The 18,131-nt window shown below is 36.1% G+C and overlaps 1 protein-coding gene across 6 annotated transcripts in view; it reads right to left on the reverse strand.

The window, feature by feature from the left end:
- ARC5 (P-loop containing nucleoside triphosphate hydrolases superfamily protein) overlaps positions 1-18,131 on the reverse strand; it is a 66,848-nt gene that overhangs the window by 12,556 nt on the left and 36,161 nt on the right. Inside the window, exons 14-19 of one of the 6 annotated variants that reach the window (XR_015821674.1) lie at positions 7,763-7,820; positions 7,071-7,418; positions 6,715-6,879; positions 6,438-6,569; positions 3,083-3,216; positions 2,398-2,695 (exon numbers count right to left, since the gene is read on the reverse strand). Coding sequence is in view for 5 of the 6 variants with exons in the window: in XM_088222970.1 (XP_088079096.1) it covers positions 6,477-6,569; positions 6,715-6,879; positions 7,071-7,418; positions 7,763-7,820 (664 nt within the window). In the remaining variant the exon portion in view is untranslated. Of the gene's footprint in view, positions 1-2,397; positions 2,709-3,082; positions 3,217-4,387; positions 5,373-6,437; positions 6,570-6,714; positions 6,880-7,070; positions 7,419-7,762; positions 7,821-18,131 lie in introns of those variants that run through there. The other 5 variants (XM_022040852.2, XM_088222972.1, XM_088222969.1 and 2 more) reach the window with 5 other exon arrangements.

The following is an 18,131-nucleotide window of genomic DNA, read 5'->3' on the forward strand; positions in this document are numbered from 1 at the left end:
AGAATCCAAATTTTCACTTCTTTTTTTCCAAAATCAATTTCAATTAAATCCCAAAAATAATTTTACCATATTTTATCATTATTATTATTTTTATTTTTATTAAATTAAATTAAACTAAAATTCTAATATAAATTAAAAAATAAAAATAATAAAAATTTGGGTGTTACATATATTAACCAAAATTCTTCCTAAACATGTATTTGAAAATATTGTATCCAATCTAGATTTACACAACATCTATATAAACTTTGATTGAGGAAGAGTGTAGAAAATGTAGAAAATAGTTGTCATCTCCTTTGTCCTTTTTTGTGTACCGTAGAAAGGAGAATAACAGAATTGGTGGTGTGTCACCTACACCAATTCTGAATATTCCCTGACCCCACAAAGTCCGGTTCTGGTACAGAAAAGTTGTTATTTATTTGTGTATAAATATGCTCTTTTGGAGTTGGAAAATGCAAGCAGAAAGTAGAGAAAAACTTCCCTCAAAATAACTTCATAACTTCTTTAAATAGATAAGATTGGTAGCCAAAGGATAATACCCAAATTTATGAGATTGATTACCAAGAGATTTTTGCACCACTAAAAATGAATAAGGAATGTAGTTCTATTATCCTTATGTACAAATTCTAATTAGCAATTAAAACAATTTTATGTGAAAAATGTGCTCTTGCATGGAGACTTAGCAGAAGAGATCTATATGAAAATTCCTACAAAATTTACCATGTGCACAAAGGCCAATCAAGTGCGCAAACTAAAAACTGTACTGTATGGGCTTCAGCAATTTCCCAGAGCATGGTTTAGAAGATTTGCAAGGGTTACACTAGCTATGTGTTACAAATAAAGTCAGGAAAATCATATCTTGTTTATTAAACATTCCAATTCAGGGGAGGTCACAGCTTTTCTAGTATATGTGGATGCTATAACTGTGATAGGTAATGATAAAAGGGAAAAAATGATTCTCAAGTAATGTTTAGCCAAAGAACTTGAAATAAAGGATTTAGAAAAGTTAAAATACTCCATCGAGATAAAAGTGGTTTACTCTAAAATAGGGATACTTATCTCACAACGAAAGTATGTTACTGACCTTTTGAAGGAGATTGAGAAGTTGGCATGTAAACTTATTAGTACCCTAATCAAATCTTAATCACAAACTAGATTGGCGAAAGAAGACCCAAATATTAATAAGACAATACACCAAAGACTGGTTGGAAAACTAGTATGTCTTTCATACACCAAACTGGATATCCTATACGTAATAAGCATGAGAAGTCAATTCATGCACGAGCTCAAGAAGATACAATTGTAAATCAAGTACTCCACCATTCGAAGGGTACACCAAAGAAAGGTATTATATTTAAAAGAAATAACTAGTTGATTATTGAAGCCTACATTGATGCAAATTATGTAGAACCATTAGTTGATAGAAGATCCACTATTAGTACTGTACTTTGCTAGCTGGAAACTTGATCATATGGAGAAGTAAGAAACTTAATGCAGTAACCCGATCTACTACAAAGTCGGAATTTCATGCAATGGCCCAAGGGGTTAATGAATGTGTTGGCCAAAACTAATTATGTAAGACTTAAAAATTAATAAGAATGGCCTATTAGACTGTTGAAATAACAAGTCAACAATTAATGTAGCACACAATTCGATACAACATGATAGAACCAACCTTATTAAATTTGAAAAATACTTTATTAAGGAGAAACTCAATAGCGATTGTGATTTACATGCCATACATACTCACCACCTTACAACTTGCTAATGTGTTAACTAAAGAGTCGAATAATCACATATTTCAAATGATAATTTCCAAACTGGGAATAGATAATATTTATTAACCAGTTTGAGAGGGGGTATTGGGAAACATTTACTAAAAAAGAAAGTATATTTTTATATAATCAAGGTAAAAGGTATATTAGTAAAATACCCATATATGTAATTAATTATATATTTTCTTTTACTACCTTAAGAATATATATAGTGCCCTCAATTTTAATAATATATATAACATGCATTCTTTTTAACATTGTCTATTCTTAGTAAGATTTGAGGAAGCCTAAAGTTTCAAAAGGCATTCGAAGTAGGCAACTTAACAACAATTGCATGTCCCTGTTAAGGTTTGCGGAAAGCCCATGGTGAGCATGGAGGCTCAACAACCCATTTGAGCACTATTGCAAAACAGGTAGCACCAAAAAGCATCATCCATGTAGTTTATAGGTTATCAATTAGAAATATTTTTTTCCAATAGAATGATTTGGCTTTATATTTCACATGCTGAAAATGATTTTTTCTTTGTTGTTAAGTCATTCTAGTATAACAATCAATAACAATTAAAAAAAAAACATCTACAGTTAAATAATAAATTAATGCACTACAGAATAGAATGAATAGTTAAAAAAGAACAAGAAGTTTCTTTTTGATTAAAGAATAAGTAGTTCTTTTTGTTTTGCATATTAACGCACATAAAAGAACTACTATTCTGAATTGCACTTCTTAAACAAACTAACAAAAGAAGAAAAAAAAGATGAATGACCTAACCTCCTATGCAACTGTATAGATTGTTGATTACCAGATACATGCACACCTACCAATTGCTGGAGTTCTAGAAGGAACCAAAGAACTGTTACTCTCCACAAACACATAAAGCTCGTCTTGCAATGTAAAAAAGCCAATTATTTCTCCTCAGTTCCTGAAACAACATACTAAATAAGATAAAGGCAACTTTGCAATTGAGGTATTGTTGATTGCACTTACAGAGAACAGCTTACTAGAAAAATCAGGAACGTGAAGGATAGAAGAAAGTGCAATGGAGGGTGCGCAAGTAATGTAACCTTTACTAGTGATATGTGATAATAACCCATCTTAGTATGAACTTTATCATTATCTAAGCTTGATATATAGTTCAAGGAGGTCTAGAAAACCTGTTATACTGTTTGAAGCTCCTGGCTTTATATTCCATATTGCATTTTGTTTTTTACTATTAGCAAGAAATGTCATCTAACATAACAGAGCTAAGTGAGCTTACTATGGATGACTAACAGTCAAACCGTAATAAGCAACGAGTTTGGGCTAGTACCTCTTGATTGGAAAACTATCAGCACCATACTAGCAGGTGATAAATTTTTGCAGTTCCCCTATCAACTTTATCTGCAGCCACTTTCCTTGTTTATGAACCAAAAAACCACCTCCTGGGCTGTCTTTCTCTGTTCACTAAAGAAAGCAGGACAGAGAACATTACAAGGCAAGCAAGTTGTTAGTTTCTGCCTACAGGTATCCCTACTTTTTAGGTTCACCAAGGAAGACGACACAATACTGTAAGGGAACTTGGCATTACAGACATGTTGTTCGTTTTTTAATGCAAATAACGTGTTGGCACTCTCTGCTTAAAACCAGAGGCCAACTTCCCGACATTCTCTAAGGAAGTTTGAGATGCATATCAGCACTCACTTTGATCCGTAAGTGGATTCATTTCTCTCTATTCATACAAATATCACTGCTGCACTGAGAAAAATAGAGCCTAAATTGAAGTGACAGGAACTGAGCGTGAGGAAAAGAAACTCATTGAAGTTTTAGAAAATTAGGCTTCACGAACAAAAAATCTTATGGAGTTCAGGACGATCAAGTTTGGAGGTAAGGGGCAATCATGGGCATAGTTCTCATACCATGTTGAAAACAATAGTAGAACGAGAAGGAAACATTTTTTTTCTTTATATTTTCAAATAGAGGCCCATAACCTATACATACAAGGTTCTGATACATGGAAACTTAGCTATGAACGGTTGCAAAACAAAGAACGATATAGTCAAGGGATTTACATTTTTTACTGTAAAAGATCTGCATAGTATAAGAGAAAAATAGAATAGTAAGGATATTTCTAGAGAATCCTGGTAGCAGTGATTCTAAATATTTTAGATAGTCAACACTAGAGAGAATCATGGCCGTTATGATTCTAGATGCTCTGGGTGTCCATATACCAAACAAGCTTGTTAGAAATCCAAAACTAAGCAAATATTCTAGTAAACTGATTGTCTCTTATCTTCCTAGAAGAAAACAAAATCCCAATATACGTACTAGTTAATAAAACGGGAGGGATGGGAAATGATCATTTTGACTCTCAAAACCTCACACAGCGTAACAATCAGAAAACTTAACCACCTATTACCCTTCCTACTTGAAGCACAACCAATAAGATTGATTGCAAATCAAGGTAATTGGAAAAAATAAAAAAGAATAGAAAAAACATCACAGCTTACCCGATAAGTTAACTGTGAATCCTTAACTAAAAAAATCAGTCTGAACCTTCCTTACTTGAAAACGCTTAAGGACACTCAAAATTAGTAAAGCTAATTTTTTTTTTGAAAGAGAAAATTGGTAAAGCTAATTGAAAAGCCAAATCTTTAATTTTATTTAATCCTCAAAATTGTAAGTTGTGATTACAAGCCCAGTGGGAGAGCCTTTATAAGATTTAATTTTCTAAGTAGGATTACATATTCTTATTTTAATTTTAAGACTTAATTTGACTAGGACTCTTACTAAAAATAATAAAATAATTAAAATTCTTATCTAGACATCAAAATAAATTAATAAAATATTACTAACTTAACTAAAGTAGACTCCCTCTCTTGGCTGAATATCCATCTTTTTGGATTTCAATTTTGTCCAGAAGTCTTATAGAGTGCAGCATAGGAATCGGATGGAAATAAGGAAAAAGGAAGAGGAGCCCTCCTTGGACTCAAGCTTGTTGTCCGCGTGCAGCTGGTGCTTAAGGAAGCTTCCAAGCGCAAGCGCGCACGCAGCTGGTGTGCGTGCGGCTGGGGCAGCCCACACATGTGCCTTCCTGGGCGCGATCTGCATGTGTGCACTTCATGTGTGCATGTGACAGCATCTATCCGCACAAGCGCACCCTGCTGCATGCGGCTTCGGATCTTCTGCATGCCCCGCATGCAGGTGCTCCTTTGTCACACATGTGCATGCCCATACACGCACGTTAAGCTGCTGGCTTACGCAGCCTGCCTTGGCAGAATGTCTCCTTGGCCATGAGGCCTTGGGGCCTTCTCGAGTCAGGCCAAAAGTTGGCCTTTCTTCTTCCCTTGTAATTCTCCAAGCTTGCAGGTCTCTTAATGCGTTTCAAGCCTTCTTTGAACAAACTTGGTCCATTCTGCTTGGGACAGGACCTGCGGGAATTCCTTTTTCCTGCACGCACGGGTCTGCATCCGTGTGTTGTGTAACATATATGTGCTGCATCTTTGCGCTTGCGCATTGTGCATGCTGCATGCTCTTCTTCCCGTGCAGCTGCAGACTCGTGAGTAATTGTCCCGTGTGACTTCTGCTTTCTGTGGGATTCCTCCTTGATACAGGATTGCATCCTTGGAACAGAATTTGGGTCATTTAAGATCACATCAGCTAACTTCTTGGTATTATTTTAATTCATCTAAAGTAACTATTAGTTATTGGGGAAAAAAACAATCAAAATGACCTGTTTTGATTCACCAACCAGTTCCAAATTTCTTTTTAAATGATATAGAAAGAAATTTTTAATTTTCCAGTTATGAGACCAAGTATTTCCTTTGTTTTTGGCAGATCTAGATGCCTAAGAATAGCAGGAATTAGTTGTAAAAGGCCATATGTTAGATCCTCAGAATTCCCGCACTTTATACCCAATAGCCTCGTATATTTCATGTATCACCATCAATGGCAACTAGGTTCTGCATCAATTTTTTTTTCTTAATTTTACCCGATAACCTCATATATATCATGTATAATATTGATGAAGATACATAAATCTACACATATAACCACATGAAATCAATAAGTTCATAAGAAAATAGATTTATACCTCATTATCCAAATTTATGCTTATAAATCTCTATTTTCTTCTACCAAACTTGATGGAATGGTTGTTTTAGAACCATGATTACTTTAGGGTTCCAAGATAATGTAATTCTGCTCTTATAAACAATTGTGGAAAAAATTATGGAAATTTGGATTACACATGATTACTTAAAAACGCAATATATAATTAAATTTAAAGATAAACCTGATTTTCCCTCTATATTTCTTGCAGTAAAATCGAAGAACTATTATGCACTAAGATTTTTCTCCTACCTTTCTTCCTTAGGAATTCCTTTTAATAGGATTAAAATCAGTATGTTACTCATTTATATAGCAGCCACAAGAGACTTAACGTAGGTTATGTACTGTACCATTAGGTCTTTTTTCATCACAAACCTTAGGGCCTTTATGGCTTTTATGAATAGTTGGCTCGCATCATTAAAATTTGAGTTCCAACCCAATTAATTATAGATCATTATTTATGGGTTGATGGATGTCTTATAATAAGACCAGTTTACCTTAGACTCATTTAGTTCAACATCAAACTTCAAAATTAAAGAAAGTGCACCTGCGGAAAATATTCTTGCATTTGTGCATACCTTTAAGCAGTTCATTTTAATTTTATGATGGACTGTGAATCACTCTGATGAAGTGGTCAACAAACTTGAAGCAATACGATGTGAGTTGAGCTTCTCATTTATCATCTTGAATTTGTCTTTTAGCCTCCTTATCTGCAAAATCATCATTACATTGGATAAGTATAACTAAAAAACATAAAAAAATTTATGCAATATGGTGTGTGTTTGTGTGTGGGTGTGTGTCTTTGCTGAATAAACATAATTAAAAGATATCCTCCAAGCTGCATCATGAATCTACCCTTTTGAGCTCAATCTCTGTGTCTTGCTTCTGTCGGCTCAGTGATTGATGAAGGTTGGTGATATCGAAAACATTATCCAAGTCATCTCCAAAAGCAGATTCAAGGTCCTCACGGAGAAGAGCAGGCAACTTATCCACAACTGGCATTAGAAGAAAGCAGTTGAACTGCGAAATCAAATGTACAAAATCCATGAAATAAGAACATAAGAAATATGGATTAATAAAATGCAAAGTTACAGGAACCAATTTCTCTCTTTTTTCTACTTTTCTCCAATTTTTTAAAGAATGAATCAATAGCATGAGGTGAAATAGGAAATTCAAATCAAAACAAAATAGAACTGTAAAAAAGAAAGAACCTTCAGTTCAGCAGATGCCAAGAAGTATTCTCGTATGCCATGAAATATCTGTTGTACTAGAGCATAAACAATCCTTTCAGATGAAGGAGCAAGTTTCCGATTCCAGAGTGTGCTATCCAGAAGGTCAGTCAGCCTTGTTTCTGTTGTTTGAATATAAGAATTTGAATCCGTGCCTGAAGCCAGATGACTGAGCTTTACCTCTGTCCTTGACTTAGTGTCAGGCTTCTCATAGACAACTGACCCAGTAGATGACTCCTGGGAAAGACCAACAGGTACTGAATTACCCACAGTAGCAGATTGTTCTGTTCCACCAAATGAGTCCAAAAATTGACGTAAACCAGCACGGTTCTGAAATTTTAACATCAGAAAGAGAGGCAAAATGACTGAGGAGATAGACATGCAAATGAAAAAATTATATAATCGTTCAAGCTTCTCTGATCTAAAATAAAAAATTCTAGGATGATAAATCATGCTTCCTACTTTCATTACCATCTTCAGGCATAGATGGCTTCGGGAAATACATGGCCTACAATGGAAATGGAGAGACACAACTGATAGAATGTGTACTTCTTATACGTGAATGGGTTTACAGAGCATAATCCAGTTTCAAAAAGTAACATGTTAGAAATCAATAGAACTTAACATAAAGACTTTATTTTCCCGGAAATAAATGCTTCATATGTCATTATTACCTTATTATGAAGGGACCAAGTGACGTAGCGAGTTGTGCTCACTAAATCCTCCATGCATCTGCAATGCGTATGGAGCAAAGAGATAAAGCTTTGGACAAAAAGCTGAGTAGATACTGTCAAACACACATACAAGAAAAACAAACTTCTAACCAGCATGTAGCATTTGCAAGTGGAAAATAAACAAAGTTCCAAGCACAGAGAAAAGCATAAAATAAGCGTTGGACAAAAAGCTGAGTAGATACTGTCAAATAAACATACAAGAAAAACAAACTTCTAACGGCATGTAGCATTTGCAAGTGAAAAATACAACGAAGTTCTAAGAAAAGAAAAGCATAAAGTATGTGGATTTGGGAGCTAAAAAAGAAAGCAACAGAGATCAAAATCACAATCTAGTGTCATCTTCTTGATATGCAGCCGTCTTTCAATTTCAGAACTTTATTTGTTCAATTCACATGTCCTGAAAGGATTGTATTATAGCAAAGCCCCTGCTAATCAAGCTATGAGACAGTTTACATAAAATAGATTTGATTGTTTCTTGGTTTTTCTTGTTTGACCTATTTTGCATCTTACTTTAGGATCTCATTTAGGGAGAACGTGATGATCTCTTGCGTAAATAAGTATTTAACTTTAACAAATTTCTTTAACAGTATTACAGAATTCAGAGATGGAAATTTATTACAACAGAGAGAATACAAGCAGTTGCTGTTTTTTCTCAGAACTTGGGGAACTGCTACGAACTATCTATCTCTATCTCCGTGCTAGACATAGCCAACCACAAGCAAAGGACCAAGACTTCAAATACTCCTAAAATACGACAGTCCAGATTTATTTCAATACCCATACTGCCACAAATATAATACTTGGAAAGAAAAAACCTGGACACAAATCCAGAAAACTAAGACAAATTAAATATGAACTGTGGACTACTTCCTTCTTTAGTACAATTAGGTTAATGGAAAGACTTTCAGACACTTGGTATCGCTGACATAGTATCAAAAGCTTTCCTCTTTTTTGGATTTTTTCTCAGTCTATATAGTCGATTAAACTCTTATTTTTAATTAAGAAAGAAAAATAAAAAAGCAGAGCTTGTAGCCTCATTTTCCTTATGTCAGCCTCTTTTATGTTGCTCGCATGTTCCTGTGCTCACACATCTGACCCCTAAAGCTACTCTATCACAGATTGATCCTAGTGTACATTTATTCTCTCTGTGTACCTGTGCCCACAAAAGCTGGCTTTGGCACAATATCTCCTCCATTAATTGTTTCTTTTTTTGGCTTTCATCGCAAACAGCTAACGTGTGCCTTAATTGATGGTGTCCACACTCGGCTGGGATTCTCTATCCACACCCTTAATTGCCAGGATTCTTGCTGAACCTCTCCGTTCCCAAATCCTTGCAAAAGGAGATAGCTGTTTTATGGGATATAAATAACCACCTCCCAATACTGACGAAGGTCTGAGATCGATATATCAGAGTAATTCCATGCGCTTTGACCCATAAGGTGATTAAGAATGTCACCCTTTCCCATAGCTCATAGAAGGATGAGGAATGGTCGTAAAAAATCCTACAATTTCATTCGAGCCATATAAACCATAATCCTGCATATCTTGCACCTTGCCAGATGGGCTTTTCTCCCTTTCTCATCACCTCTCTGTGAATGTATGAGGTACAGAAACTCTCCTCAGTTGGAAGAATAACCCAATAAAGACTGAAGAGATCAATCATTTTGGTCCAGAAATTGTGTCCTCTTGCAATGCAAGAATAAATGGAAGTTTGTCTCCTCTATTATAGCACATGATACAGATATCTGGAGACTGAGTGCAGTGAGACATTCGGTAGTATTTCATCAGTGTTGATACAGAGTGCAGCAAGACATTCTGTAGTATTTTATCAGTGTTGAGTCTTCGATGAATGGCTCACTATATAAACACATTTACCTTTGATAGAACTGGAGCTTTGCAGAATGTCATGGCAATAGGAAAGTGGCTAAAGATGTGGTTTTTGGTTAGGTGTTCAAAGAAGGACTTACCATTGTACAAGCCTGATGGATCCAAGGTCCAAATTTTGATGCCTGGTTGAAAAGAGATATGAACCGGCTCCAACAAGGTTAAAAGGTTTTGTATTTAAGATCTCCCTTTTTGATAGGTTTCGACTGAAATGAAAGTTCTTTGCCTCTGTAATAGAGTGAAACAAGTTATAGGGCATTTTGTCTAAATGATAAATAGAAAAATAGAGGGAATTCAATGGTCAAAGATTGATTCCCCAGCAAGTTATCTTCCTAAAAGATGACGCTAGTACCATCTCCCACTTATAACCGGGTTAAAGGAATGAAGAATGAGTAGTCTTAGGAGATGGCTCACAAGAGACTGTTGCGAGAAGTGGTTCTTCCTTCTATGGCATCTCAATTGTCCCCGCTACCCCCATGATATTATTTATCACCTTGTACCATGAAGAGTTCGGTTTCCATGGGAAATGGGAAAGTCATTTACCCAATAGAGATAAGTTATTTGGTCTAAGATTCCACCAATGCCAAACCCCCTTGAACAATTGGACTAGAAAAGAAACCTTCTAACTGTGACATTCCAGATATCTGGTGGGGTAAAAGGGAGTCAAATAACAAAACAAATACGAGTACAATAATAAAAATATATATCTGCAGTGGAAAAATTAATCCCTTACAATGAAATTTGAGTTTCAAATTTCATTAACTGAGGTCAAAAAAGATGGCTACCAAAGTACATAAAAATACAAAAGTTCTCGAGAGCCACTTCTTCCATTACGAGTTGATTTCATCAGAGTGCAGACAGATAAAGTTTTTGTAATCTTTTTAACGATCTGTGAATGGATCCAAACAGACTTCAAATGGCAACTCAATGAGCGAATCATCACTTCCATCATCTAAGAAGGAACATGGATTGGGGTGAGTTTCAAATAACTCAGTAAGAGAAATAGTATTTAAATTTTAGAATAAAACACCTTTACTTAAATGAGTGACTTACCTTTACGTCTTGTTACTTAGCGGATTTATTCGAAATATTACGAAAACCTTTATCTTTGTTTTAAAACTCATTTTTAAACATTGATATCATAAAATGACATAAAAGCAAAGCGGAAAGTAAGATAGTCAAAACACAAATAAGTAGTATAATTGAAAATAGTTGAACCAACTAAAAAGCATAAGAAGATTAAGATAAAATAGAAAGGTATATACATACAAAATTATTAGAACATGAAATGTTAAACAACTATTTTAAGCATGTTATCAAATGGTTAAGTTTTATTAACATCTTTTACAAATCTTTGTGCGAAACCGTTCTAATTTATATCAACTGAGGACAGAAGGGATCCCCAAACAACCACTGTGAATGGCAACATATTCATGTCCATATTCGTCATTTTAGACATAAACTAATGACAATGGTTGTGCTTTGCCACTGTGGCCCCTACAGATTAGATCGCGAATCCACTCTCATTAGAGGAAACATCAGTCTCATTCACAATGAGTGGTTCACCAACATATTTAGACACAAATTTAGATATAAAAACAGAAACCCCTCAGAGATAATGGTCAAACAAATTTTTCATTCTTTTCACTTATTTTATTGACTTTCATTATAATCATCACACATTTAGGATCCGGTGGGGGTCTAACAACTTATTCCGGCACAAAGACTTATTTTACCCGTACTTGTCTATCGAGACATCCTCTCAAGCCAAGGCCCAATAGAACAACCCTCTCCGCCATCACCAAAGATAAGGCCAAAAGTCAAACCCACACATACTTCAAATAATCATGCATTGAGTCAATCATACATCTTAATTCACGTTCATATTCATCACATTTCAAATTCATGCATCAAGATCATTCAAAATTTCAAGTTAAATTATATAGAAAATCACTTAGGAATTTATGAGAAAATACTCAAGAAATTCCTTACCGAAAACTTTAACCTTTTCGAGATTGGTTTACTTTTTGGGAGGAGAGAGGAAGGTTGTTTGGTAAAGTCCTGTCGTTAAGTAATTTTTCTGAAATTTAAATGAATAAAGAGCCTAAGGGTGTGCTCTTTCTAAGATATAACATGAAAAGAAAACCAAGGACGAAGGAAGGAGAATTACCGTGTAAAAATCGAAAGCTTTTCGGTCTCTTCCCAAGACTCTCTCTTCTAAGCTTTCTCTCTCTAATTTCTCTCTCTAATTTCTCTCTCTAAGCCTTTGGTTAAGTGAAGAAGAGAAGAAAATGGAAGGAATGGGAGAAAAGAGGAAGCGAAGGGGCTTTAAATAGCCATGGGAGGCAAAATGTATATTTTCCACGTGGCAGTGTGCATGGCTGCCGCATGGCAGCATGTGGAGGCCAACGGCAACGGACGGCTGACGAATGTAACAACTAACTGCATGCAGACCGACGGGACGCGCGCTGACAGCTTACGGGCTGCAGCTGCAATGCAGGGGCTGGACAGAGGCGTGTGCAACCGTGCGCGCGCAGGCATATGCACACACAAGCGTGCGACATGACTGCACAGCATGACCGCGTGCAGGCAGGCGCAATGTGACGTCGTGCACAGCACACGACGTGACATGTGCATAGGCACGTGCACGGTCCACCTCGCATGCGCGCGGGCTCGCGGGCTGTTTCTGCGGTTCACGGGATTTTTTCCTGCCATTTTTTGTTTTTTTTATTTGTCTTTCATTTTTCTTTTAAGGAATTAAAAATAATTTTTGACAAAAATATAAGAATAAAAATAAAATAAAATAAATAAAATAAATTTTATAATTTTAATAAAGCGAAATATTAAAAATTAAAAATGCACAAACGGCATAAATTTCAATATCCAATAGAAATTAAATTAAAAGCTGTAATGTCTAGAAAATATAGAGTTTTAAACACCGCATTCGAACATAAAGGTTTTGGGGTATTACATCCCCACCTTACAAAAAATTTTGTCTTCCAAAGTTGAAAAAAGTTTAAAACAACTCGACATACTTGTCCTGCATTTCATCTTCCAATTCCCACGTCACTTCATCTAGAGTGTGATGCTGCCATAACATTTTGACCTTAGGAATCCTCCTGTTGCCTAGAACCTTCTCCGTCCAATCAATAACCTCGTTAGGGTACTCCGCATAAGCTATATCCGAACAGATAAGAGTTTGTTGATGCGGGATAACGTGAGAAGAATTGTGGTGATACCTTATGAGCACAAAGACATGAAAAACATCATATAGGCGGGCAAATTCTGGAGGCAATGCAAGACGGTATGCCACAGGAACTACACGTTCCAAACTCTCAAAAGGGCCAACAAAACGAGAGCTCAACTTTCCTCTCTTTCCAAACCGCATCCTTCCCTTGTATGAAAAGACCTTGAGGTAAACATGGTCATCAATAGCAAATTCCAAAGGTCTTCTTCGATTGTTAGCATAACTCTTCTGACGACCTTGGGCAGTGATGAGGTCCTTCCGAATGACGGCAAGCTTGTCAACAATTTCTTGAACATAATTCGTTCTAGGGAGACACCTATTCCCAATCTCGTTCCAAGAGCTTGAAGATTGGTAGGACCTATCATAGAAAGCTTTAAATGGAATCATACCAATACTGGAGCAATAACTGTTACTATAGGCAATCTCGGCAAAAGGGAGATCTTGATCCCAACTGCCACCAAAGTCCAATACACAAGTGCGCAATATGTCTTCTAATATTTGAATGGTCCATTCAGACTGTCCATCAGTTTATGGATGGCAAGTAGTGCTGAAGTACAAACTGGAGTCAAGAGCTTTTTATAAACTTTTCCAAAAAAATGAGAGGTGAAATGAGGATCCTTTTTTGAAACCACAGAAGCAAAAACACCGTTGAGTCGAATAATCTCCTCATCATACAACCAAGTTAACTTACTGATTGAGCATCTTGACTGTAAGAAAATAGGCCGATTTGGTCAATCTATTCAAAATGACCCAAATAGTATTATGATATGAACTTGTCCTTGGCAAACTCTTGATGAAGTCCATAGTCACATGGTCTCATTTCTATTATCGGATAAGGAGACCTTGCAGAAAAACACAGGGTCTCTAATGCTCTGGCTTGATCCTTTGGCACGTGAGACATCGAAAGACAAACTCAACAATATATTTTTTCATACCAAGCCATCAGAAACGGCGTCTCAGATGTCAATACATCTTGGTAGTTGCAGGATGGATAGACAACTTGTATGCATGTGCTCCCTTCATAACATCCAATATAAGCTCGGGGTCACTAGGTACCCATATTTGATCTCGAAGCCCGTACAATCTATCATTGGTTATTTTGAAGTCGCAGATTTCCTCGAATGCAAACTTGTCTATGTGCTTCAAATTTTCAGGATCCGTTGCTTTGCCTTCCAAAATCATGAAGAGAGTGGGCTGGATCCAAATTTGGGCAAGGTATGCACCCTCCCCGTAATGGTTCAACTAGAAATCTTGAATTATTTCGAGCATCCTCCAGCTAGAAACCATCAATTGTGCCAACATGGCTGTGTCCTTTCGACTAAGGACATCAGCGATTACTTTATCCTTACCTGGGTGGTACAGGATCTTGCAGTCATAATTCTTTAAAAGATCCATCTAACGCCTCTGTTTTATGTTTAACTTCTGAAAAAATATATATTTCAAACTTTTATGATCGGTACAGATTTCAAAAATCTAATCATACAGGTAGCAGTGCCATATTTTCAAGATAAAAACAATATCGGCAAGTTCAAGGTCGTTAGTGGGATAGTTACATTCACGCGGTTTCAATTACCTGAAACCATATGCTACTACCTGACGATACTACATGAATACACATCCCAAACCAACATGAAAATCATCCCAAAAAACTCGGAATCATCTGGTATTGCCAGGGAGGGTCAATACCGGGGCAATGGTGAGTTGATACTTAAGTTCGATAAAACTATCTTCAAATTTTTTACCCCAATCAAACATGACACCCTTTCTGGTTAGACAAGTTAAGGGAGCGCCAATACGGGAGAACCAATGAAGCGCTCGTAATAACCCGTCAATCCCAAAAAGCTGCTAACTTATGTGACATTGATCGGTTGACTCCAATAATTGACATCCTCGATCTTTGAAGAATCAACAGAAACTCTATCACTAAAGATCGTATGACCAAGAAAAGAAATTCGATCCAACCAAAATAAGCATTAACTTAACTTGGCATAGAGTCAGTATCGTTGGAGATCTCTAAGACTTGATTTAGGTGAACTGCATATTCCTGAGCGCTCTTGGAATACACCAAATGTCGTCAATGAAAACGATGATATACTGATCTAGTCCAGACTTGAAAACTCAATTCACAAGGTTCATGGAGCAGCGAGGGCATTGGTTAACCCGAAGTGTATCCTTGAATTCATATTGGTCATACCTACAGCAAAACGCCGTTTTGAGAATATCTTTGGTCTTAGCCCTCAACTGATAATAGCTCGACCTGAGATCAATCTTAGAGAAGACTGATGCTCCCTACAATTGGTCAAACAGGTCGTCAATACAAGGCAAGGGGTAATTACTTTTGATGGTCACCTGGTTGAGTTCCCGATAGTTAATACATAGCCTGAGTGTCTCAGTCTTCTTTTTCAAAAATAAAACTGGGAAACCCTAAGGAGAATGACTTGGTCTGATGAACTTCTTCTCCCTCAATGCTGTGATCTGACGTTCTAACTCCAAAAACTCCGTTCACCCCATACAATAAACAATTTTTGATATAGGTTGTCCCTGGGATTAGGTCAATAGAGAACTCAATCTTTTGCTAGGGAGGCAGACCTGATAGTTCTGTAGGAAAAACATCCAGAAAGTTACAAAAGATAGGGATCGTCTAAACTAATAGCTCAAGATTCATGTGCCTATGCATCACAGAAGTTAGAAAAGGACAAGCAAAATTTTTGAAAAAGAAATGTTTACCATGTAGTTATAAACTTTTATAAACATTCGGAAAACATTCATTTACAAAGTAATATTTTCTTATAATTCTAAGATTATTTCCTTATGCGCGAGCGCAGAGTTAGAATTTTGTTATCACGGTCGATGATAGCTTGATAATTTTCTAACCAATCTATTCTTAGTATTACATCAAACCGGAAAAATCTAAAAGTATGTGATCCATAGTTAATTCTTTACCAGAAATGTTCACTCTGCAATTCTTATATACAACATGGGCTTCTAAAAGTACTCTAAAGGGTGTTTCTACCTCTGAAATTCGTCATAAAAAGTTCTGTTTTAATTCCTAAGGTTCTTGCAAATCTACATGATACAAAAGAATGGGTAGCACCAATATCAATCAAAGTACGGGCAATTGAATTGTAAAAAATAAAACATATCCTGAATAATAACCGGTTTAACTACAACACCATGCTCGTGGAGATGGAAGACTTTTCAATGTGCAATGGGTCTAGCAATGTCTCGCGGCTTTTGGGGACAGTCCTTCACAAAATGTTGCATGCTCCCGCACTTCTAGCAAGAATTGTTCAAATAGTGGCAAACTGAACAGTTACTAGGAGGTGGGGGTGGGACAGTAACAAAAATCATACAGCGTCGTTTATCAACACGATCAGGGCCATGGCTAGTCATCTTCCTCCTCTGTTGTTGTTGTGCACGAACATGATTAATCTACCGATATCGGGCCACAATGAGTTCCTTGACCAACTGGGCATGCTCAAGAATCTAATTATAGGAGTTGGCTTCAATATAACAATTCGGTCAAAAATATTAAATCTAAGACCCTTCAAAAATTTCTGAGCCTTTCAACTCTCAGTGGCTATAATCTCAAGAGTCAATTGGGACAACTGGGCAAATCAGGCAGCATACTATCTAATAGTCATATTTCTTGATGCAAGTCTTGAAATTCCTCTTCTCGAACATAAATTAGGAAAAAGTTCTTGAAATATTCATCCATGAAATGACCCCAAGTGGTCAGAGTTGGCAAATTGTCCTTCTTAAATTGCCACTAATGTTCAGAGTCTCCAGTGAACATAAAATCTACCAAAGGAACTTTCTATTCCTCGGAAAGATCCAAAACGGAAAAAAACTTCTCAATTTACAGAATTCATGCCTCTACGGCCATAGGATCGGGTCCACCATCGAAGTGAGGTGATAATTGTCTCCTAAATTCTAATATATTTTGGAAGATGCTTCGTCTACAGGATGATGATCATTTGCAAGAGGTGGTTGGTCATTAGGGGCTTGGTTATGATCTACAGCGACAGTGAGACCTTTAATGGCTCAGAATAATTCCGTAAACTCAACTCGGATAGGAGCATCCGGAGCCTCAGGTTGTTATATGGAAGGTCTTTCTTGAGTCATTAAGCCTACTAAAAGGGAGACAAAAGGTTTTAGAAACAAATTTGATGACTAGATCCAAATAGATCATTTCTAAGGCTAAGAACTCCCTAACATATATTTCTTTCTAAACCTAAAGTTTAGACCTCAATTTAAGGAATTTTCTGAGAATTATGCTCTGATACCAACTGCGACATCCTACATATTTAAAGGAGTAAAAGAGAGCTTGATAATAGAATAGATACGAGTGCAATAATAAAAATATATATATATATGCAGCAGAATAATTAAATCCCTAACAATAAAATTTGAGTCTCAAATTTCATCAACTGAGACCAAGAAAATGGCTGCCAAAATAAAGTTACAAAAAGCCGCTTCTTTCATTATAAGTTGATTTCATCAGAGTAGAGACAGATAAAACACTCGTAATCTTCCTAAACATCCGTGGATGGATCCAAACAGAGATTAGAGGACAACTCAACGAGCGAATCATCATTTCCATCATCTGAGGGGGGACATAGATTGGGGTGAGTTCCAAATAAATAAGAAAATGAAATAATACTTAAGCTTACACTACTAAGGTTTATAAATGTTATTAATTGACGCGGGAGGGTATGGGGAGGATTGAATCAACTCCTGAAACTCACTCAACGTATGCGATATCGAAACTATAACCATTTAGAATTAAACCTCTCCCTCTAATTGAATGTACAACCCTAAAAGGAATGCAAAAACAAATTTTAAGGAAAATAAATAAGTAAAAAAAAAACGTCACGGAGTTACCGATAAGTTGATCCCCACTTCTTGACTCAACAAAACTTCTGAAAACTCCTATTTCCTGAAGAAACTAATTTTAGCAAAAATGTTAAAAGAAAAAAAGTCGAAACTCTCAAGAGTACTCTCAAATTAATTATCAAATGTTGTGTTTACATCTTAGAAATAAATGTCTATTTATACTATTTTCCGACCATTCTAGATGAGTACAAAATCTTGAGATAATTTAATAAAGTAATACCCTAAATAAACTTTTATCTTAATATAGGATAAATACAAAATAAAATAATTATTTTATGTCAG

The sequence above is a fragment of the Carica papaya genome, chromosome 6 (genome assembly GCF_054855325.1).
Source record: "Carica papaya isolate Zhongbai chromosome 6, ASM5485532v1, whole genome shotgun sequence".
In the NCBI taxonomy this organism is placed as follows: domain Eukaryota; kingdom Viridiplantae; phylum Streptophyta; class Magnoliopsida; order Brassicales; family Caricaceae; genus Carica; species Carica papaya.